The following is a 24,615-nucleotide window of genomic DNA, read 5'->3' on the forward strand; positions in this document are numbered from 1 at the left end:
CAAAGTCACCTTCTGACCGTCCCCTGGAGAAGGTGTTTCTCCTTCTGTATTTTAGGTTTCGACTATTACCAATATATTACCCTGCGGCTCACATGTCACTGTGCATGTGCTGGCCTGTACATGCTCAAAAGAGGCCCGTTCTGAACTTGCCCCAAGTGGGGCTTCACTGTGCCGTTCCCCTTACCTGCTCAGGAAATTGGACTGGCGTTGCCGGGCCTCCCTCGGCTCCGTGCCTTCTAGAGGCCACTCACCTTTCCCCACTTTTGGAAAGAGCCAAGCACAATTTGGTCCAGGGTGTAGGTTAATCTTATTTCGATCTATACCTGAAAAAAAGATCTTTGGCTTATAACACAGTTCACGATTTTTGAGGAAACATGTTTCTTGAAGAAACTCATTTTAGAGATACAAAATGCACCAGTTAATACATAACAGGTTGTCAAAACTGTTCCACAACTCTCCCCCTATAGAGACCACAGCTTCCAAGACAGACAGCGAGTCATTATGCTGACAGGTAAAATTGGTCATTTAGACGTTATTAGTGAACATTTATGCACCTAACTCAGGCCAAGAAAAAAATGTTCGACTCTCGGATGGTCAGCTCCAGCTAGACCTGCAGTTGCTTGGGGATTAGGTCGTCCATTATTTCATAAATAGTATTAAGCTGCCAGCTTAGCCAGATCATGTTGCGACATCTTGCCCTAATAAAAAAATGGCAGAACACCCTACTATATTATGTGGTTACCTCCTAAATATACACCACACAGAACATTACACACAGCCGCAAATGTGTTCTCTACCAGCATCCATTGGGGGACACCAGGCGCCCAATGTATTCCATGTCCCCCAGGGGACTATGAAGTGGATATAACGTAAGTATACAAATCACATTATCTCTCAAACTATGTGATTTAGTAAATACATATCTCAAGCTGTCAGAATAGCCATCATCCCTCACCCCTATTTATAAAACATCCCCAATTGACTTATGTATCTCACAGACAGTTTTTTAAGTCCCGATTTGGCTCAGACATCACCAGTCTTCTCTGTATTGTCAGACGGTAGGAATCTCCACTCATTTTCCTGCGCACCTCTATGGCATACTTGCCAACTCTCCCTGAAATAGGGGTGATCTCCCTCACTCCCTGAAGAGTCTGGCATTCTCCCTGATGCTGAGCCAGTACAAGATGTGGTTGGCTTCGCCATCTGTGGCATGATGACACAGTTCAAAAAATGTGTCCTATGTCCATGTATTGATGCCTATGGAGGGGGCCATTTTCATGGAGACCAAGATTTAATCAAAGACTGACAGGTAAGACAACATGACTTCAGTAATGGAGACAGAAATGTAAAAGACACTTCAGTCTCTAGAGATTCATTGTAAGTAAAAGGATGGGGGATCTGCGCTTCCCACGTGTAGGTGAAACAGGCAGCCGAGGGGAACCAAACAGGGGAGGTGGTCTCTAACCTCCTAAATAAGACAAATCAAAAACAACAACGGAGTTCCCCGGCTCAAAGGATAGAGGATATGTGATGAGAGATATGAAACAGAGATATTATGGCTGGGAGCGAGATCTACATCTGAAGAGCCCACCCTGGAACAGGAGCATCCGGACAAGACGACCTGGGGAGGAAGGTAAGTGCACTACCTACCCTTCCCGGACACGAGCACGGACCTTTTTGGTTTTTAAAGTTTGACATTAGAACTCATTTATTGACAAACGGCGGGTGCCATGGCGGTAGAGTCCCACATTTCCTAGCCACTCACCGGGAGCCTTATAATGTTATAATATTGAATATTAATTATTGACTTTATCCTTTTGTCTTTAAGATTCATTTTCCCTACATTTTGATAACTCTGCTACAAGATTTTTTTCTGGACAGTTCTTGCAGTAAATCACGCACACCCATAATATCTCTGTTTCATATCTCTCATCCCTTTCGCTGTGAAATGACGGAAGAATATATTCATGTATTTATTTCTGGCTCATTTGCTAAAATTGCTTTTCGGTGCAATATGTACACTAAACCATAGCAACCAATCAAAAGCTTGCTTGTATTGTCTAACTTGCAGTAGACAAATAAAAGCTAATGCTTGATTGGTTGATTTGTTTCAGTGCAAATTCTGCACAAAATGGCATGTTTTGAATTCACAGATTGTGCTCATTTCAAAGCCTCTTATATCACTTTCCTTGATAACAGCAGAAATGCATTCGGACAGCTTAAAGGACCAGTAAAGACGAAAATATAGTTTGGTTTAAATAAAAGAATAACCTTATCATATAGGATATAGTTATATGAATGAATGTTATTAATAGGACAATTTTGTTTAGGTTACGGAACTGACCAGTACCACAAGAAATGGGGAAGTTGTGAAGATCACAGTGACCATGACAAGCACACTCCCGGCTGGCTCGCCCGTCTGCATCCAGTTCTTCAATGTCCTTTTCAAGAGGTAAGTACTGTCCACGTTTGTTAAAGTAACACTAAACCCCTAAAATTATTTTATTATGTTGAGAAGGGGGAGGCTTGTTTTGTCGGGCATCTGCATGGTAACCTAGCCAAACTGGACCCCTTACCAGGGAAGAGAGGGGCTAAGTGTCACCGCGTGGTAGGACTCTTAGCTCATATTTAGATTGATGTTGAAACATGTTTATTTTAACTTCCAATCTCACTGTGTAATAAAAGTCTGTGCTAACATAATGGAACATACAACAACCTGGGAACATTAGGTCTTAGCACATTCCTGGAACTCAAACTTCCAAAGGGCATAGAATGGAAGTCCAGTGATCTAATGTTCCTACACACGTCCCGTTGTCCCTATCCCGCACAGTGCTGCTAATAGCAGCTTGCACCAGGATCTAGTGTCTCCCCACTTTTGGTGGATCAACTCCAGCTACCTGGATCTGATATAAATGTTTTGACAGCAACCAACCTTTACCTGCTTTGCAGCTGTCCACAAGTCTTTTCACATGAATCAGCCAGACGGAAACTGCTATCCCCATCCTCGGCTTGTCCGAAAATAAGCTTGAGCTCTCTCAAGCCATGGTCTTTGATCCCTATAGAAATTCACACAGTCCTGGGGTGGGTCAGCGCAGTTGGCAACTGTGGGTCATTGACTAAGACACTAGAAGATTAGATAAACCAGGCAGGGGCATGGTGATTGGATTAGGCAGGGGCATGGTGATTGGACCCCTCCCAAGGTTCGCACTTAAATGGCTTTGGTGTGGTGTGTTTAACCCATTAGCGCAGGTTGTGCTTTAGTCTGACTGTCCTGAAAGACTATGGAGGTCAACAAATACAAACTGTGAAAGGGATGGGTGAACAAATTGTGACACATTGGACCCCATGGGGAATTTCACTGGACTAATTGGACTAAAATATGGGGGATCAATTAATGACTTTACACCCTGTATGAAAAGAGTCACAGATGAAACTTACCTTTATTGACGTGGCTGTTCCTTACGTCACACATGCTGCCATATTTCTGTTAAAGTGTCACGAGCCGCCGCAGCGTGACTTCTCCAGTGGCTGCGTCCAGGCTGTTCTCTTGGCAGCCGGGACATCACTTCCGGCCAATGCGTTTCCTCCTACCTCCGAGCTACGGTTTCTAGACATAAACCTTTACTATGCGAGAGTTATGACCTGGGGGCATCCAAGTACCTGTGAGCGCGACTATCTCTACGGAAAAGGCGACTGCGATAGGTGAAGACCTCTCACTATCTGTCCTAAAGCTTTATGTCAGTGGCCGTTACATATAATCATAATTTATATAGCGCCAACATATTACATAACATGACTGTCTCATCCCAAGCTGCTTATATCTAAAAATAAAAAAAATAGTATTTCTGTATCCAGGGATTTCATTGGTTCTTGTTATGTACAGAACAGTGACAATCACTTTTAGGGGCACCAGTTTGCAAAAGCTGATATTGTGTAATTTGACATTATAATTTTGTTTTTTGACATGGAAATACTAAGAATATAGAAGTTACAGCAAAATCATCCAGTGAAATAGACCCGTAGATGCCTCATATATACTATACATGTTTTCATTTCTGGGTTTAGTTCCACTTTAAACTTTGCAATAGATCCACAATTTGGTCTATCTGTGCCATGGCTATTATGTAGTTGTAATAAGAACAGTACATTTAATCTGCCCTTGTACCTTAATCAGCAGATGTGACTTCACAGTACTTGGCTGCACACATTTTGTGAGACGTATCAGATTTGGCAGAATGCAACCTTCAATTTTGTTCTTTGTCTACCCCGCTCTTTGTGGATAAGCCACTAGCACCTCTCCCTAGATAATCACTGCCATAGCTGAACTAAAATGATGCCGAACTTCATTGTTAAATGGGGTTTCTACCTTTATACAACTTTTTAGCTTTTTATTGGCTCGTTCCTGCCCTCCTGCACCTTTTACTAAATACACTGCTAGAGCTTTATAGTTTCTGAGTAGTTTACTTTCATTGCTTTTTGATACAAAGCCACTCACCTCAGCTCTGTGTGTGTCTTGGCAACAATTTTATCGACGGAGCACTTGTGTGTGCTCTCCAAAGGCACAGTGATAATAAACAGTGTTCTGATGCTGTCTGCGCTCTTAGAACCGCCAGCCGGAGGAGTAAGCAGTATTTCAGTCCAATAAAGTCACGTGTAGGCATGGCTGGAACCTGGCCTGTTCTCTGAGAACAGACAAGAGCTGAACTTGTCATGGTATAAGGACTGCACAGGCAGCGGTAAAAGTGGAGCCATACGGACAAAAATATTGTGTAAAATTCATCTTCCCGAACTGTCCTAGTGATGTGATAATATGAACAGTAGGGAAGGTCCCGTTAGCAGCATCTAAACTCTGTATCTTAATCGTCATTTTCATGTTTCTCGTCCACTTCCACTGCAATCTCATATACTATGCAGCATTTGTCTTATATACCGCAATAATGGGTTCTATCAAATGAAGGGAATCTTTACTCTGAAAATAAAGTGAGTGGGAAATGCCCTATCTGCAGACATTGGAATAACCGTTTTACAGAGCGTACATGAGAAAAGCCACAAACGTAGCCGACTGCAGAGCTCCATCTGGAGCTATAAACAGTTCGGCTGCTGCACAACTGCCGACACCTCAGTGGGTCCTCACAATACGTTATTTCCCAATGTTATTGTTGTTCGAGGAATACACAGCATCTGTGTACAGTATATTTTAAAATCAGTTATTTTCAAATTGTACCCGTCACCTATACCCCAACGGAGGTCATTTACAAAGAGCAAAAACGTCCGCTTCACAGCACAAGTACAGTTTTGTACCGTCTGTGCGACTTATCGGCACGAATGCTCCTAGATTATCTCAGGGCACAGATTGCCACCTTTACAGAGGAGCAGTATTTTGCACATGCAGAATGGAGCAGGGACGGAGTAATGGCATCATCCCTAGTGGGGTATGGAGAAGGCGCAGGGTTGCTCCTAATTTTGCAGAGGAGCAGAAATGAGTTTGTGGTGCAGGGTTATTGTCATGAGATGAATGGGGGAAGAAGGAGCATTTTTATCTGTGACCATAGCAATGCAAGGCCATTTCCTCTCTGCAAGAGGACATGAATTCTGCCCCAGCTCAGAGCTGGCAAAGATCTGGGGGTAAATGTATCAAGCGGAGAGTTTTCCGGCGGGTTTGAAAAAGTGGAGATGCTGCCTATAGCAACCAATCAGATTCTAGCTGTCATTTTGTAGAATGTACTAAATAAATGATAGCTAGACTCTGATTGTTTTTTCAAATCCGCTGGAAAATTCTCAGCTTGATACATTTATCCCCAGGTCTTGTCCAACTGTTTTTATGTAACACCCCGTCCTCCTCCATTTAAGGGTATTGAGTTTATTTGATTTGCTTGTTGTGTGTTACAGTACCAGCAGCCAAGAAGGCTCCAGCTAGGGATTGGGGGTATATTAGGATAAGTGCACCCCCCATACAATGCAGTTAGTAAATCATTTTTTTCTGTCTATTGGTTTTTGGATGCTTAGAAACCTCGTCTTATATAGGAATCACTTAGGTTTTGTGTTGGATTGCTTAATTCCCTTCCATTTTATATTTTTGAACTGTCATTGTGTTACACACATGGTAATAATAGTTTGTATTAATAAACGTGTATTTTTGTTTCCTAGGATCTTTAAATGTCTCAACATGTACCAAGTGGGGCGCAATTACTACAGCCCGTCAGACCCTGTGGAAATTCCTCAGCACAAGTATGTATATTTATATGAGTATATAATCTATAGTATTACATTAGGTAGAAACTGATTATTGAATTTATACACTCACATTTCCACCATATCATTACAGGACAAAATGCTTTTCATTCAAGATTGCTTTATAATATACCTTGATGGACATTGTCTAATGTATAAATGGTTCATTCTAACATCAGAATGTTGCAGATGTCCTCCCCAGTTTAATGTTACTTGTTACTGCTAATCATACTTGCCAACTCTCCCTGAATGTCAGGGAGACTCCCTGAAATAGGGGTGCTCTCCCTCACTCCCTGAAGAGTCTGGCATTCTCCCTGATGCTGAGCCAGTACAAGATGTGGTTGGCTTCGCCATCTGTGGCATGATGACACAGTTCAAAAAATGTGTCCTATGTCCATGTATTGATGCCTATGGAGGGGGCCATTTTCATGGAGACCAAGATTTAATCAAAGACTGACAGGTAAGACAACATGACTTCAGTAATGGAGACAGAAATGTAAAAGACACTTCAGTCTCTAGAGATTCATTAACTGATTTTGTTTAATGCATAGTTGCCTAATCTCACAGAATTTCTGGGAGACCTCCCGGTTCTCGCCCCCGCAATAGATAAGTGGGGGGCGGTGCTTAATGATACAACTATCACAGCATCTTAGCCCCGATGCAATTCGTCAAGCCCCACCCCCTGCACGTCCACCTCCCCCGGGATCTCCCTGATGCCAACGAGGAAAAGTTGGCATGTATGCTACTAATCATGTCAGAGCTGCTATGTCTGGCTACAGTGGTACTCTAATTTCTGTAACCTCTTTACTGAACTGGGAAGGGTGCAAACTTCTCACAGTGCCCAGAGACATCACGGGTTGTTGTGTCTGTGAGATACCTACATGCTCCCAAGTAGGGAAACAACAGAACCCAGGCACAACCAGCCACAGAGGAATCTGTACAGCTGTACCGTACTTCATGGATGGGAGGGCTCGGAATGTTTTTACCCAATCACTGTTTTTTGTGATGAAAATAATTAAATGAGGATTTAGTGCAAAAATAAGTCGAAATTAAAAGAGATAGTGTTTGTCTGTGATGATGAATGTTGGTTTTATATACAGGATATATATATATATATATACATAGAGAGAGAGAGAGAGTACAGTGGTATGCCATATCGCCACTTCTCCTTCTGCCTTCACTGTAACATCATCATCATCATCACCATTTATTTATATAACGCCACTGATTCTGCAGCGCTGTACAGAGAACTCACTCATATCAGTCCCTGCCCCATTGGGGCTTACAGTCTAAATTCCCTAAAATACACACACATTCACACAGACAGTAACACTATCAAATTCCATTCACTTACATTCCCATTACTTTCTTCATACCGCCACTTCTAAATGTCCACTTCGATAAGTGTGTGTTTGTTTATTTATGTATATATTTATAGTAAATCGTCCAGTGAATGAACGTTTCTAGCTAATGAACATTTTCAATGTTAATGAATTAAAATCTGATTGAATATGCCATCTATGTAAGTTGATCTGTTGCCTTTGTTTTCTTAAAATAAGTCACATTGTTTATTCACTGGACAGTTTTGTTAATTTGCTGACTTTGTGTGTTCAGTCGCTGGTAATTTCTGCACCTCTCCTGTTTTTTGGTTGTACAAGTACTATTACTTCAATCTTTAAACCAAAAATGTATTTTAAAAGTAAACATATTAATGATGATGGTGCATGTCTCAAAATTGTTTTTTTGTAGTATCTTCTACAGACTCCATCCTCTTAAACACGAGATTCTCTTAACTGTTCATTCACTGGACGATTCCCCTGAGTAGAGTGTTTTGTTTTTTAAATATGTTGGTTTTCACATGCTCACCATGAAGCTAGTTACATTCAAAAATAAAAGGTACAAAAAAGTCTTGTAGGAATTGTAGGTAGAGACATGGGGCCTTATTCATAAAGGAAAGTACTCATTTTTATTACTTAAAGTTTTCTCCTGGAGAAAACCATGTTATAATCCAAGGGGTGCATATTAGTTTATTATTTTGCACATAAGGAAAACACTGCTTTTTTTTCCCTAGATCAACTTTAAATTTCAGTGTACAAATAAGCTATCAAGTATGTGTGTGCTACATGAAAAAAACAGCCAATATTTTCCTTGTGTGCAAAATAATAAACAGATTTGCACCCCTTGCATTGTAACATGGTTTTGTCCAGAAAACTTGAGTCAAGAAAACTTACTCAATTTTTTTACTTAACTTTCCTTAATGAATCAGGCTCATGGAAATGTTCTGGTGTTGTATAGTATGGATTTCATGCAACAAAACAAACATATTCAGCAAAGTGTTTATGTATGACATTTTTGTATGTTTTATTAAGGAATTCACATATTAAATGATTTTAAACTATCCGCAGTCCATATATCTGTTTGCGTGGTTACTGAAACACTATTGCAATTTTTTTTTTTTTAAGAAAATCTGTTTTTTGGGGGGGGATTGCAAACCCCTTGCAATTAGTGGTTTGTAACCTCGGCCATATTTTAGTGCTAGAAGGTTCTTTCATTTTTATATGGATTTCATGCAGACTACCTCAACGCAGCAGTAGTAAAACAGAGCAGATGTGCAGAGTCTTCCTTCCAGTGCATACAGATGTGTCCTCCCGTAACGATCCTTTCAATGCGATATAACTTTGATAGCATGATCCCTGGAGGTAAATGTATGAACATGCGGGTTCTTCAACACCCGCGTGTTCGGCGATTAAATTTCAAGCGGCGCTGCATTGTAAAGGGAAACTTCCCTTTACAATGCAGCGCCACTTGAAATTTAATCGCTGAACACGCGGGTGTTGAAAAACCCGCATGTTCATACATTTACCCCCTGGTGTTTATTTCTTGTTAAGTATTAGTTACACTGATTTGGTCACATTCCGTTGGCAGATGTAGGCTATCTAACTGGTGAACTATGATAGGAGGTCCTGGACAAAGTCCATCCTTATCTGGGCACAGGATAGAATTGATAAACTTATATTCACCCACCAAGTTTATTATACCCCGCTGTGCCAGCACAGATTACATTCCTAAGCAGTGGCGAACATACTAGATGCCATACAGGGGAGGGTACATTATCAGTATGGCATGTCAATGCCCACAGGTAGCTAGAATTTGGCAGTATGAGCCACTCTAGGCTACCCAGCTTTTCCTCTCCTCATCTTTGCCAGTTTGGTTTAGCGGATGTTGTTGCTTTTCTAACAGCTGGTAAATTGTCTTTTGTTTCAATTGGTGGTTTATGATAAAACATGATTGTCCTATGCTGGAAAGAAGTGTTGAGGTTCCAACATATTATAGGTGGAAGAAGTTGATTAATGAGGCTATTATCCTCAGAAAACTAACAATTCTCTAGCTGATCTCTAGGAACGTTTATCAAAATTTGGCATCTGTGGGTTGTGCTTGTTATTTTTTTCTGGGTTGTTAAATGCAGTAAAAAAAACGCTGTGTGCAAAAATGTCTTTGTGGAGCTGTATTAACAAGTAGCAGAGGAGAGAGACTCGGGTGGATTTCTGCAGAGATCTTTATGTTAAGTAGAGCCAAGACTCAAAGGGCTAGATTTACTAAGCTGCGGGTTTGAAAAAGTGAGGATGTTGCCTATAGCAACCAATCATATTCTAGCTGTCATTTTGTAGAAAGTACTAAATAAATAAAAGCTAGAAGCTGATTGGTTGCTATAGGCAACATCCCCACTTTTTCAAACCCGCAGCTTAGTAAATCTAGCACTAAAAATGGGAACACAATTTGTTATTCAGCTATTATTCCCTCCCGTTTAGCCTCCTGCATAGCAGGTGGGAGCAGGACTATGGGTCTTAGTTTATTTAGTTTTCTGAGTTACAGGGTAATCTGTCCCCTGTTTTGCCTTACTGGTACCATTTTGGAAGGCCTGTGTTGTACAGCCTCAACTGTGAACATCCGCTTCCACATGTTTCTCGCATGTGAATCTCTCACCCCTCCCCATGGCCTCATCTGAAGGTCAACTGGACAACCTGGCTACCTAAGGTGAGAAGGGAGTGGTAATCACTCTGGCTCAGGCCTGTCTTACGATCTGCCTCTGTCTGCAGTACATCACCTCCTATTTGGATGCTGCATTGACTGTTTCATATCCTGCCTGCAAGGGGTTAAGCCCTCATCATTTGATCTGGATCTTGATCATCTGTGTCTGGCCTTCTAATGACTGCTACTCCAACAGACTGGTGCCAGTTCAATTGTTTGTGTTTCCTGGTCTCTCTGAGAAACTCCTGTAATCTGGTCCTCCTGATTTGTTTCCTGTTTGTCTCATCGTATTGCACCTTTTCCAGTGAAACTGACTTCGGCTTTGCTTGAATTTGCTCCTGTTTATTCCCTGATAATGTTGTGGATCTTCCGACTTCTGACCCTGGCTTGTCTGTCCTTCCTCCAGTCTGATTCTTCCGTGGTATCCAGTAATTCCAGCTGCACAGCAAAACCTGGAGATTCTGGTATCCTGTACTTGCAGTTCTAAATTTGTGCCTGTTATCCGGAATCTCCTGCTTCCTAAGCTAAACCTGGTAATCCTGGTATCCTGTACCTTCAGTTCTCCAATCGTGCCTGGTTTCTAGTGTATCCTGCTTCCTCTTCTAAACCTTGGAATCCTGGTATCCTGTTCCTGCCGTTATCTAATTGTGTCTGGTTTCCAGTGTCTCTCGCTTGCTCAGCTAAACCTGATAATCCTGGTATCCTGCTCCTAGTGTTTCTATGGACTTGTGCTAGCTGCTTTACCATTGACTGCACTTTGTTTAATTTACTCTACTCGCCGTGGTCTTCATACTGGAACCCCTAACAGCCTGCAAGAGCGATTCAAGATAGAATATCACCAGTCTGTAATTTAGACTACGTGAGATGGGGACATTGATAAATTAAAATCTTGTGCTGACCATCTAGACTCTAGAGACCCATAGTCAGATTATCAAAGCTCCAATGATCTCTTGGGCCACCAGCCTCATAATTATTCCCGAGTATCCTCTATTCCAGCGGGTGTGCCTTCTATAGGACAAAGTTTTCTTGCTTCCATCATTATTATCTTATATATTAATATACTTCTGAGATCAGCTGCTGTTCCACATCCATCCTTTACAATCCAGGTTCTTGTGCTCCAGGGAGTACATCCATCGGCCAACGTGCAAGCCCCATCCTACTTCCTCAGAGGGTGGCTGTTCCCTCTGGTGGTAGAAATGCAAGTCCCATCTGTTGGGATTGAGACCTTTTTCCGTCCTCATTTGGCAGGTGGCCATGGCAGAAGCCAGAGTTTAGTAGCACCCAGAGTTGGTTCTCCTTGACCGTCACTCCCAGGGAATGTGGTCTCCAATCAGAATCATGCACATTGTTCTTTCAGGATCAGACAACTAATGCCACTGTGGTGACTTACCTGAGCCATCAGACAGAAAGAAAACATGAAAGAAACATCTCGCATTTAGCAATTTGCAGAGTTGTGGTAAATTCAGTGGTGGACAACGGTAGGCAGACTTACTGAGCAATCAAATCCAAGACTCCGGCAAGTGGTCGCTTAATTTTTTTCGGGATCTCTTAAACCTTTGGCAAATGTCTATATCTGCTGGCATCATGTCTAACTCACAAGCTTTACTGCGTCCCATGACCTTTCTTAATTGTGTACCTTTTCACCCTGACTTGGCTGATTCCTTATCTTCCTGTTTGCCGGATCTTCTGTCTCACAATCACTCATTTTCCGTCAATGCCTGCAGTATCTGGCTTTAAACCAAGATCCTGGATCTTGAAACCATGTTTTTGGAACTGAATTGACTCATTGATAAGGAGATTGATAAAGTGATTAGGTCAGGGCCTGATTAAGGGCTCTGGCTGCTCTATGCCAATACACCTGCAGTGCCCCCCACCCCAAGTCATTAAAGGAAAATTCAGGATTATTATCCAGCAAACAAATTTAGACAGATTCTCTAACCTGTTCTTGCTGTTCTTTCTTGCAGCTTTGTTGTCGTTTAGCTGTCTTCTGGAAGGTTGGGTTCTGTTTTAAAAATATGCAAACATTACAAACCCTCAATGATTAGGCTCTTTAGAGAGCATCCTCATGAACGCCACACAATACAGAGATCATACCTCCCGCAAGCAGCCAATTCATGATCCTCTGGCCATTGCATCACACCGCAGCGGCCAATTCATGAGTCCCCTGGAAATTTCATCACCCACTTCCCAAAGCAATTCATCACCCACCTTAGCTCCCCTCACATACCCTCCACTTGCCAATTTATAACATTAGTGAAAAGAATTTATGCATAAATGTCTCTTATCTAGCATTAAGCCCAGTGGGTACATCTATTCAAAAATAAGTGCTTGAAGATAGCATTTAAGTGATTCAGCTATTGATATCAAAGCCAATAAGGAGACAAGGGTGGGTGATTGTTACAGCCATTGCTTTAGTTATACTGCTGTCAAACTGAAATCAATATCCTTGAACACTTATAAATACTGTATTATTTTAACATACTATAGATTTCTGATTTAGATGATTTGTCAATTATAGGTCTGACAAGTATGAAACTTGAAATGGAAGGAACTCTGACAAGTGGGGACATACATTCAGAATTAGTAAATCCCTGTTAGAGGCTGTGCTGGTGCAGTCCTACAAATGGGGGAATAGACAAGTGACCTAATAACTGTTCCATACAAGTGATGTCAGTTTTCCAGCTTTCTCACAGATAATACAGCCTGTTAAGGGACTTTCTAATCCTAAAACTCTATGGCCTCTCAAAGATGCTACTTTGCTGAATCCACATCTATCCCAGTGGTGGCAGATAGTTTGAGCTCCTTCTTGTACAGCTTGCACATTACACTCTGCCCCCCTTCAGCACACTCTGTCCCCGCTCAGCACACTCTCTGTCCCCCCTCTGCCGCCCTCAGCACACCCTCTGCCCCCTACAGCACACCCTCTGTCCCCTCCTCAGCACACCCTCTGTCCCTATTCAGCACACCCTCTGTCCCTCCTCAACACACCATCTGTCCCCCTCAGCACACCCTCTGTCCCTCCTCAACACACCCTCTGTTCCCCCTCAGAACACCCTCTGCCTCCCTTCAGCACACTCTGTCCCCCCTCAACACACTCTCTTTCCCCCTTCAGCACACCCTCTGTCCCTCCTCAGCACACCCTCTGCCTCCCTTCAGCACACCCTCTGTTCCCCCTCAAGCACACCCTCTGTTCCCCCTCAGCACACCCTCTGTCCCCCTCAGCACACTCTCTGTCCCCCTCAGCACACCCTCTGTCCCCCTCAGCACACCCTCTGTCCCCTCAGCACACCCTCTGTCCCCCTCAGCACACCCTCTGTCCCCCTTCAGTGCACCCTCTGTCCCCCTCAGCACACTCTCTTTCCCCCTTCAGCACATCCTCTGTCCCCCCTCAGCACACCCTTTGCCTCCCTTCAGCACACCCTCTGTTCCCCCTCAGCACACCCTCTATCCCCCCTCAGCACACCCTCTGTCCCCCTCAGCACTCCTTCTGTCCCCCGCTCAGGAAACTCTCCTCCTTCTGCATCATGCTGTCCCCTTTCTGTACAAACACAAATTACTTACCTGTCTTCTGACTTCTTCTCTTCCGACAACACCGCAGCTGATAACATCATGCCTGACAGCCTGTGAGAGGAGAGGAGGGGGGAGGGAGCAGCAGCGGCAGCGTAGAATCAGCACAAAGGGTTGTAGACTCATTAATAATAATCAAAAAAATGAAACCCTCCCCCCAGGACCCAGCGCCCTAGGCTGCAGCCTGATCAGCCTATTGATTTGATCAGGTCCTGGATGTGGGCACAGAATCCATCCTTACAGATAGGTCATATTAGTGAAAATAAAAAGTTTATTCAATATTAAGGTTAGTTTAAAACACTATAAATAAATGATTGCCATGAAATCTCTGGAAATTGTTTCTAACCTATACGCATTCTCTTGCTAGTCTGTAACCACTGGGCAGAACCTCACAGTGCCACAGTAAAACCGTCAAACTGTTCCTATGGGTTCCATTATGTTCTTTTTACTAAGCGTCTTCTAAGTTGATGTCTCCACTCTATAGTGGGATCTCGGTCATTTAAACAAACACACCATACTTGCCTACTTTGAGGCAGTGAAGTCTGGGAGATCCCGGACAGGCATCAAAATGACGTTTTGTCACGGGTAGGCAGGACCAAAATGACGCGATTCACCGCAAATCATGTTATTTGGACCAGGTAATTGCGGGACTCCGGGAGACCGACCTGGATTTCGGGAGTCTCCTGGACATTTCGAAGGGTTGGCAAGTATGAAAATACACAAACCATATCCAAACTATAGTTCTTCAAGCTTGTTTAGTGTTTGGGGAAAGTCTTTCCCTGTGCGCAGTTTGTCCGGACCCCTTATCATCCTTTGATGTCCGTCCACTCCGTGCACGTGGCAGAAGGTAATACCTGGAGTAGTGTTGCAGGTCTGGATGGAGATAGGGGGCTAAATGTGCTTTCCTGTAGTGAGCAGTCCTCTTGCATGCTGGATTAATTTACTGTGTGCTTTTATGACCTGTCATCAGATTGTAATCCTCGCCAAGGTGCTCGCTAGAAGTTGATACTGCTGGAATACTTTGATGGTGGTTTGGGCCTGTGGTTAGTTCTGTTTGGTGTACAGGGATAAAGTTTCAGTAAACATTTTCTGCATGGTCTGACCACAATTTGAGTTTCTCTGGTTACTTTATTCTCCATTTTTGTCCGTTAGGTTGATGCTCTGGCCCGGTTTCTCTGTATCCGTCATGAACCTTGAAAGTCAGTTGACGTTGAACGCAGATGTGAGCCACAAAGTCCTGCGCAACGAGACCATCCTGTGTTCCATGAATGAACTCTACACAAGGGTTCCCGAAGCGAGATTCATCGACGCCTGTGAAAAAGAGATTTTGGGGCTGGTTGTGTTAACCAGGTACTTGTTATGGGGCCTTAGAAATGGGTTTATATTCCAATATGCTGGAAATGTGAGATTAAAGAGAGCAGTTATCATATTGTACTATTATTAGCTAATTGTATGAAAATGTTTCCACTGTGTGACTTAAAGTGTTTTTTTCTTCAGATACAACAATAAAACATACAGAGTTGATGACATAAATTGGACCACTAAGCCAACAGACAAATTCCCCAGAAAGGACGGCAGTGAGATTTCCTATGTGGAGTATTATAAACAGGTACAGATTTATTTGGGCTAATGTACCATTCAGTCATTATATAGAATCCATTAAATTAATTTTATATTGGAACTTTTCATCTCTTATACACTGATGATGGCTGATCACGTTTACTGCTAAGGGAGATTTTCTTAATACATATGTCTTAGCACATTTTTTCATCGGTGTGAAACCTACGGGTTTTTCGTCAGTGTGTTCCCCCTATATCAGGGGTCAGGGAACTTTTTTTACCTTTTACCCCCAAATATATTTAGATACGCTGACATTAGCCCCTTGATTTGAAAGGAAGGAATTCATATATTGTTATCTATTGGAATTCAAAATTTTATTGAATCTATTCAAAATTTATTTGAAAGCTTCAACTTCAAAACTTCAGGTTTTGGAGAAATGATGTTGCTTCATTCGAGAGCATCGATATTGGGGCATTTTGATGTCAGAGCAATTAGGATACAGTCTTCAGCGTCCAATCGATTTCTCTGCTTTGTTTTTATGTTCGTTAGAGTGGAAAATCCTTGTTCGCAAAGGTAGGTTGTTGCAAAAGGCAGCAACTTTTTGACTGCCTACTCATGTGCAATTTTGAATGCCTTTGTAGCTGTTGACATCCAAAAATATGACAGATCTGCTTTGTTTTCAAATGCAATACGTGCTTCATTATTGCATCAAAGCTCAAGAAGTGCCTCTGCCAACACTTGAGGCTCTTCTGGTACAACAGCAATTTCACATTTAAAGGAGTCTACAATCCAACTGACAGCATGTGAATCGGCAGCATTACCCCCAGGAATTTAAATTTTTACCCTATTTGGGGTAATTTACCCCTGTTCCCTGACCACTACCCTATATCATCATCAGCTATTTATATAGCGCCACTAATTCCACAGCGCTGTACAGAGAACCCACATTAGTCATTGCCCACATTGGAACTTACAGTCTAAATAGGGATAACACACACACATAGACGAAGGTCAATCTAATAGCAGCCAATTAGCCTACCAGTATGTTTTTTGTGAGTGTGAGAGGAAACTGGAGCACCCGGAGGAAATCCACGCAAACACGGGGAGAGCATACAAACTCCACACAGATAAGGCAGGAAATCGAACTCATGACCCCAGTGCTGTGAGGCAGAAGTGCTAACCACTGAGCCACCGTGCTGCCCGTATATCTGTTCAGTGCACATACATCGTCTATACACAGTGGAGGTAGACATTTTGAGGACTGAAAACATTTTCACAAGAAAGGAGCCAATAATTTCAGAAGGAATAACTGACAGCACTGAGGCATTTAAAAGAATTGTCACCAATATTGCTTCAGTCCTCAAAATGGCTGCCTCCTTGGTGAGTATGAGATGGGTGCACTTTAAAACTGAATATTCTATGTGTGTATTCACTTTTATTTAGTATAGAAATTAATGGAAGTAGACAATAAATGATTATCTTATTCTGCATATTGATCTGGATAATTTCTTGATGTTTTAAAGATAGCATTCGTAGTTTGTAACTGCAAGCGATAAACTGACTCGGTTTACCTTCTGTGTCCTGCAGCAGACTATTCGCTCTTTGCGCATAATGGACATTTGATCTTGTGCCCAAAGGAACGTCAGTTAGAATGTCAGAGTTTTAGGGGTATATTTACTAAACGTCGGGATTGAAAAAGTGGAGATGTTGCCTATAGCAACCAATCAAATTCTAGTTATCATTTATTTTGTCCATTCTACAAAATGACAGCTAGAATCTGATTGGTTGCTATAGGCAACATCTCCACTTTTTCAAACCCGCCGTTTAGTAAATATACCCCTTAGAGTATTCTAAAACGGACTGTTCCTGGTTAGAGGATAATAGTGTCTTAATATTTCTGTCTCTGTTTAAATAATGGAGTTTTTTTTATGAGAAATAAAGATAGTTTATATTTTTTATGAAACAAAATGTATTTCTCTTTCATCCGGTCTGGGGGACACTGCTTACCATGGGGAGCTTGGGAGTTGGCACCTAACTAGTTAAACTTTAGTACTGCCGACAGACCCCTCCCCTCTACAATCTCCCTGCCTCTTCCTGTTCAGTTTTTTTTAGGTGCCCTGGAGTTGGGGCAGAGTTTTTAGTACTTAGTGTAAATTTTAAAGAAATTTCATTTCTTTTATTTGATTTTTACTTTTTTTTCACAGGTGGCAGCGCTGGAGTGTGTTCTACTATAGAGAACACACTGACAGCAGGGAAGCGCAGGCATTCCCCTGTCAGATGAGAGCCAGCGGCTCTCACTGTCAGGGACTGGAGGAGAAGGAGAAGGGTACCTGATTGAGGAGTGACAAGCGGTCTCAGGGACCGCTGCACTCCTCCAGCCTCCCCGATAACCGGCGCTGCCATTACAGGCATAGAGCGCCGGTTATCGGATACTGAGAAAGCTGGCGCCCATTTTTCAAATCGCTCACTCGGCTGAAGGGGGCCATACCAAGATTCCCCCCCTCATACAGAGGAGGGGGGTGTCGGGTATCTTTGCTGCGGAAACCATCTGTCTCCAATACTCTGCCACGTTTCCAAGCTGCGGGTTCTCCAAGACCCAGGAGAGAAAACTTTTTATTTTTGCAGCGGCAATTTGGAGAGGGGGGAGCTAGAGCATAGAGTTCCCCCCCTCCTTCCAGAGAGAGAGAGATGGTCTTTCCCAGGCTTCTGGCGCCAAGACAAGCCCGGGAGAGTGAACAGAGCTAAGGGAGAAAGCACAGGACTGCTGTTGGACTTCTCCCCTTTTGTGGCCTATGGGCTAAGTATCACCTTTAATTAAACACTTATCTAATGTTTTAATAACTGGGCTAGTAGGATTTACATTATAGTCTCCTACTAGCTTAAATACTTGGTGGTGTTTAACTATTACAAGTTCAACTTTTATATAAAGATCAGTTGATTACTTGTTTTTTATCTCTGTTCTTCCATACATTTCTTTCTCTCTCTCTCTCTCTCTCATCTCTCTCTGTTTACTCAGCTAGATTTATAATTTAGTCTGTGTGTTTGGTGTGCCTTCCTTTACAAGAATGACAGATATGGGAAAGGGCCCCATGGCAAAATATTTCACATGCTCAAAGTGTCATGTAAAATTACCTTGTGGCCCGAAGGACCCCTTGGCCCTCTGCTCTGCATGCGAAGCAGGGGTTCCCACTGCGCATACCCAGCAGGTTTCAGCCCCACCGACGGAGGAACCGGCCTGGGTGACCTCCCTGACACAGTCGGTTTCCTCCTTAGCTCAGATGGTTTTTTCAGTCAAATTAGTTGCTAACTACTGTAGCAACTTCGGTGGCTAATAATGCTAACCCACAGTAAGACCTCCCAGCTTCCTCAGGTTCGAGTGGATCGGGTTTGCCGGGACCTTCCTCATTACAGCCTGACCCAGCCCCTGTTCTTACAGAACCGGCATGGTCTACAGCTTTTTTAAAGGGTGTGAACAAGCTTAACCAGTTGCTTGATTCCTCTAATACCCCGCCTGCTAAAAGAAAGAGACCTAGATCAGTAAATCCCCTTATGGTCCTATCAGACTCTGAAGAAGACTCTGAGGAAGAGGGGGAAATTTATTCGGATCCTGACCAATTACACCTATTGGAACAGGAAGACAATCCCAAAAGCCAATTTGTTAATGATTTAGTTTTAGCGGTTAGACAGGCGTTGGACCTCCCAGAACCGGAGGATCTTACCCCCAGAGACAGAAGTCTCTTTAAGAAGGTTAAGAGAAAGGCCAGCCATTTTCAGCCTTCTGCTGAGCTTAGGGTTATTGCTGAAGGGCATGGAAGCAGCCTGAAAGAATGTTTTTTTTATTCCTAGGAGGTTCTCCTCCCTGTATCCATTACAGGAGGAAGAGGTGGTTCGCTGGGAGACTATTCCCAAAGTAGATATCCCTATTGCCCGCTTGGCAAAGCATACCTTACTCCCAGCTCCTGGTTCAGCGTCCCTTCCGGACGCCAATGACCGCAAGGTTGTAACCCAGCTTAAATCCATTTTTGCAGCTGCGGGTTCTTTCAGACCTACATTTGCCTCAGCTTGGGTGGCTAGAGCCATGGAAGCATGGGCAGACCAGCTGGCAGAGGCCTTACAGGACTCCAACTTCTTCCCCTAGCCTTGCATTTAAAGGAGGCTTCGGGGTACCTTTATGAGGCAGCCCAGAACTCAGCGGCGGTTTCCTCTTCCAATCAGGTGGCCTCTATTTCAGCAAGAAGGACGCTATGGCTGAAATCCTGGGAAGGTGATGCGGAATCAAAAAGGTCCGTTGAAACTATTCCGTTTTCTGCAGCAGGTTTGTTTGGCCCTTATTTCACAGGCAACGGGGGGCAAAAGCACTTCCTTGCAAGTATATTCTTACAGGAGCCGCAACCCACGGGGCAGCTCTTTCCGTCAGCCCTTTCGGGGAACCTCCTCTCTTAGGGGACAGTCCTTTAGAGGCAGACAATCTAATTCTCGAGGCTCCTCTACTAGGGGGAGATCCTCGTTTGCATCTAAGCGCCAGGCCTCCAAGACCTAGGAGAAGCCTGCGTCCTGACGACCACCCTGTACCACAGGGGGCCCTAGTGGGGGGACGTCTGTCTCTGTTCTGGGAACAGTTGGCAGCGTCTTCCCAAGATCCTTGGATCCGGCGAATTATTTCAGAAGGGTACAGGATAGACCTGTTGGGCCCGGCTCCACAGCGTTACTTTCAGACCCCGCTACCCCGGGATCCATTAAGAAGACAGGCTATACAGGATTGTGTCGCTTCTCTTCTGCTTCAGAATGTCATCTGCAGAGTTCCAGATTGCCAGAAAGGTTGGGGTTTCTATTCCAACCTGTTCCTAGTCAAGAAGCCGGACGGCTCCTTTCGTCCCATCCTAAACTTAAAGGGACTCAATGTTCACTTAAGGGTGGACAGATTTCGGATGGAATCTCTGAGGTCAGTGATAAACGGCCTAGAGAAGGATCAGTATATGGCGTCCATAGATATAAAGGACGCATACCTTCACGTTCCCATTTGGATCCACCATCAGTCCCTTCTCAGATTCTCAGTGGGATCATTCCACTACCAGTTTCGGGCCCTCCCCTTCAGCCTCTCAACTGCGCCAAGGGTCTTCACAAAGATTATGTCAATAATGGCAGCATGTCTTCACCTGCAGGGAGTTCAGGTCGTTCCTTATTTGGACGACCTACTCATCAAGGCTTCCTCAGAGAATTGCCTACTTCATCACTTATCCCTCACCCGGGCGGTTCTCGAGGGCCACGGTTGGCTGATAAATTCAAAGCAATCCCAGATGGTTCCGTGTCAGCGCATGGTTTTCCTGGGACTTATCATGGACACCAGCAAACAAAGTGTTTCTCCCAGTAGAGAAGATCAGCTCTATTCAGACTGTAACTACTCAGGTTTTGTCTTCACCAAGCCCCTCAATGCATTTATGCATGAGGCTACTCGGAAAGATGGTGGCCTCCTTCGAGACCATTCCCTTCGGTCGAGCCCATTCTCGATGTTCCCAGTGGGATCTATTGTCGAAGTGGTCAGGATCACACCTACACCTGGAACTTCAGAAGATCTCCCTATCTCCGAGGGCGAGAGAATCTATTCAGTGGTGGCTGTTTCAGGATCACCTAAAAGTGGGCAGATCCTTCGCTCCATGGTCGTGGATCATAGCCACGACGGACGCCAGCCTGAAAGGTTGGGGGGCGGTAATCCTGCACCTCCGACTCCAAGGACGTTGGTCGGTTCAGGAATCAGCCCTATCAATAAATGTATTAGAATTGAAGGCCATTCACTTGGCCCTCAGGGGAGCGCAGTCCCTTCTTCCGGGCCACCCGGTCAGAATTCAGTCAGACAATGCCACGGCCGTGGCATATGTCAACAGGCAAGGAGGAACCAGGAGTGCAACTGCCATGGATATTGCAGCTCAAATATTGGTTTGGGCAGAGCTATATGTTCCGGCAATATCTGCAGTTTTCATTCCAGGAATAGAAAACTGGGAGGCAGACTGTCTAAGTCGAATCCAGATGACGCTGGGGGAGTGGTCACTCCACCCGGAGGTCTTCCAGTCTCTGGTTCAGAAGTGGGGTCTTCCGGACATAGATCTCATGGCCTCCAGGCACAACAGGAAAGTTCCAAGGTTTTGCGCAAGGGCAAGAGATCCCCTAGCGGTGGCAGTGGATGTCATGACTATGTCATGGGAGTTCATGATGGGATACCTGTTTCCTCCAATTCCCATGCTTCCTCGCGTCCTCAAACGAGTAAGCAGTAATACTAGTAGCTCCCTCTTGGCCACGCCGAGTGTGGTACGCAGAAATATTGTCTATGGCGGAAGGACCAGGGGTCCACCTTCCGTATCGAGACGACCTTCGTCTGCAGGGTCCATTCCAGCACCAGAGTTTACCTCAGCTCAGTTTAACGGCATGGCTGTTGAAGCCAGCCTCTGGAGGTCTAGAGGTTTTTCTTCCAGTGTAGTTAACTAGGATGATGTTAGCTAGGAAACCTGTTTTTATCTTGCATCTATCACAGGATTTGGAAGGCCTACATTAGGTGGTGCGAAAACAGGACATGCAATTCATCCGCTTTTCGTATTCTTCGCTTGTTAGCTTTTCTTCAGGAGGGCCTGGAAGCAGGTCTCAGATTAGGTTCCCTAAAGGTACAGGTATCGGCACTTTCAGTATTTTTTCAAATGAAATTAGCTGATTTGCCAGATTTTAGAACTTTTCTCCAGGGAGTCTTGCACATACAGCCTTCTTATGTACCTCCTACAGCTCCATGGGATCTCAACATGGTACTGGATATGCTCAAGGGGCCTCCATTTGAGCCTTTGAGCGAGGCAGATTTAAAGTGGCTGACCTGGAAGGTCCTCTTTCTTTTGGCTATCGCATCAGCTCGTAGGGTTTCTGAATTAGAAGCCTTGTCCTGTAGAGAACCTTATTTGGTTTTCCACGAGGACAGAGCGGTGTTAAGGACCCTTCCTTCTTTTGTCCCTAAAGTAGTGTCGGCTTTCCATCTTAAGCAGGAAATTGTAGTTCCGGTTTTCTCATCTTCTTCTCATTCAGATAAACAATCTATGGATAAGCTAGATGTTGTTAGAGCTCTCCGCATTTATGTCAAAAGAACTTCCCAGATTAGACGTACTGACTCTCTGTTTGTCCTTTATGACGCTAATAAGAGAGGCTGGCCAGCCTCAAAACAATCCATCGCAAAATGGATTACGTCTACCATCAGACAAGCATATATTAAGGCTAACCGTCCTGTGCCGGAGAGACTTACAGCCCATTCCACCAGATCGGTTGGGGCTTCGTGGGCAGCAAGGAATGGAGCTTCTGCAGACCAGCTTTGCAGGGCAGCCACCTGGTCCTCTGTTCACACCTTTACAAAATTTTATCAGTTTAATGTTTTTGCATCAGCTGATGCAGATTTCGCTCGTAGTGCTTTACGAGCGGGGTTTTCAGAGTAGTCCCACCCTTAGGGGGCTGCTTTAGAACGTCCCCATGGTAAGCAGTGTCCCCCAGACAGGATGAAAGAGAAAGGAGGATTTATGTACTTACGTTAAATCCGTTTCTCTGATTCCGTCTGGGGGACACTGCGATCCCTCCCTTCTGTTGTTCTTCTGTGTGCTCTTGTTTGACTGCCCTTTTTATCCTTGGGCTTTTTAAAACTAACTGAACAGGAAGAGGCAGGGGGATTGTAGAGGGGAGGGGTCTGTCGGCAGTACTAAAGTTTAACTAGTTAGGTGCCAACTCCCAAGCTCCCCATGGTAAGCAGTGTCCCCCAAACGGAATCAGAGAAACGGATTTAACGTAAGTACATAAATCCTCTTTTTCCCATTTTAGCCTTTTATAGGAGTGTCTACATTGACGTTGGGTTTAACCAGTTTGATCCATATTTAACTTATAAAAGTAAATGTCTAGTTGGAATGGTTTATGTCACGGGTTATGTCACATTTGTGCTCTTTGTACCATTATTTAGGGTGTACGTGTCACCCACACGTAGTGAGGCAGCCATTTTGCGTGCCTCATGCTCACAAAATAGTTTGGTCAAAGCCACAAAATGGCTGTTTCCGGCGTGTGTTACAGCTAGATTGTAAATTGCCTTAAGTGGTGTTTTATCTCGTCTTGATCAGTTATTGGACCAAGTTGCAAAGTTGTCTGTAATTAGTATAAATATGACCCTACCTCACCAATCATTTCTTCCTCCAGCAATACAATATAGAGCTGACTGATTTATGCCAGCCCATGCTGGTCAGTACCCTGAAGGTAAAGAAGAATGAGGCATGTGACACCCCCCGCGCTGTTCATCTGCTTCCAGAATTGTGTTACATCACTGGTAAGTACCAAGTCTGTACATTAACGGGGGTGGTGGAGGAGGGAAGTTACCCCCTTTAGTCTTTCAAGTTACAGTTGCCTTATGTAGCTGTACTGGCTGCAGATGTGGAGATGGCTTCCCATTGGCTGCATCTGCTGCATATGGGACCTGCTACCACCCTCCGTCCTTTCACCATCACAGTATGGCCTTATATGGAACATTGTACCAGGTTGGTAAGTGGGGTGGAGGTGGGAGACAGATTCTGTTGGCAAAATTTAGTGAAGCCATTGAAAATCAATAGGTAAAAACTAATAAAGGGGGAATTAGCTTTTAAATGTGTTTGAATCCCTGTTATATTTCCAAGTACTTGTGTATTTAATATACCATGATTCTGCATTAATTATAAGCCCCAGAAAATAACATTCCTTCCCATATGCTAGCTGTAATTTGAATTACATGTTACCATCCATGGTTACAGACCAATTTAAACAATTACCTTACACATGCAAGACAGTCATTTTTTTAGATTAATTCTGCTTGTCACTGATAATGGATAGTTTTCCATGTGTGAATCTTGGTTTTCAAATATATATTTTTGGGGCCTGAATATTTACCTGTACATCTTCTGACATATAATTAGTCTCCCATGTACCCAAATATCTGACCCTAGACGTCCACTGAAGTGGTGACAGATGTAAGTCCCCTTCGCGGGCAGTCTCTGCTTAGTGGGTAAGTATTGGACTTATCACAATTAATTTTGAGACCTTTAAAAAATCCAAATTCGTCCACCAGTTGCAACAAATTACTCATCGAGTCTCTTGACAAAAGTCACTAAAGTCACTAAGCTAGAATGCTAGCCACTATTTTCACATTGATTGACAACAAATGGGTTTATAGCCAAGATACAGGGAATGAGACAG

The 24,615-nt window shown here is 43.7% G+C and overlaps 1 protein-coding gene across 2 annotated transcripts in view; it reads left to right on the forward strand.

Annotated features, from left to right (window-relative positions):
* Positions 1 to 24,615, forward strand: part of PIWIL4 (piwi like RNA-mediated gene silencing 4) — a 178,993-nt gene that overhangs the window by 79,846 nt on the left and 74,532 nt on the right. For both annotated transcript variants that reach the window (XM_075198745.1, XM_075198747.1), the window contains 5 exons: positions 2,331 to 2,452; positions 6,148 to 6,228; positions 14,980 to 15,177; positions 15,325 to 15,436; positions 23,590 to 23,716. In XM_075198745.1, the coding sequence (XP_075054846.1) occupies positions 2,331 to 2,452; positions 6,148 to 6,228; positions 14,980 to 15,177; positions 15,325 to 15,436; positions 23,590 to 23,716 (640 nt within the window). The remainder of the gene's footprint in view (positions 1 to 2,330; positions 2,453 to 6,147; positions 6,229 to 14,979; positions 15,178 to 15,324; positions 15,437 to 23,589; positions 23,717 to 24,615) is intronic.

Source organism: Mixophyes fleayi, chromosome 2 (assembly GCF_038048845.1).
Source record: "Mixophyes fleayi isolate aMixFle1 chromosome 2, aMixFle1.hap1, whole genome shotgun sequence".
In the NCBI taxonomy this organism is placed as follows: domain Eukaryota; kingdom Metazoa; phylum Chordata; class Amphibia; order Anura; family Limnodynastidae; genus Mixophyes; species Mixophyes fleayi.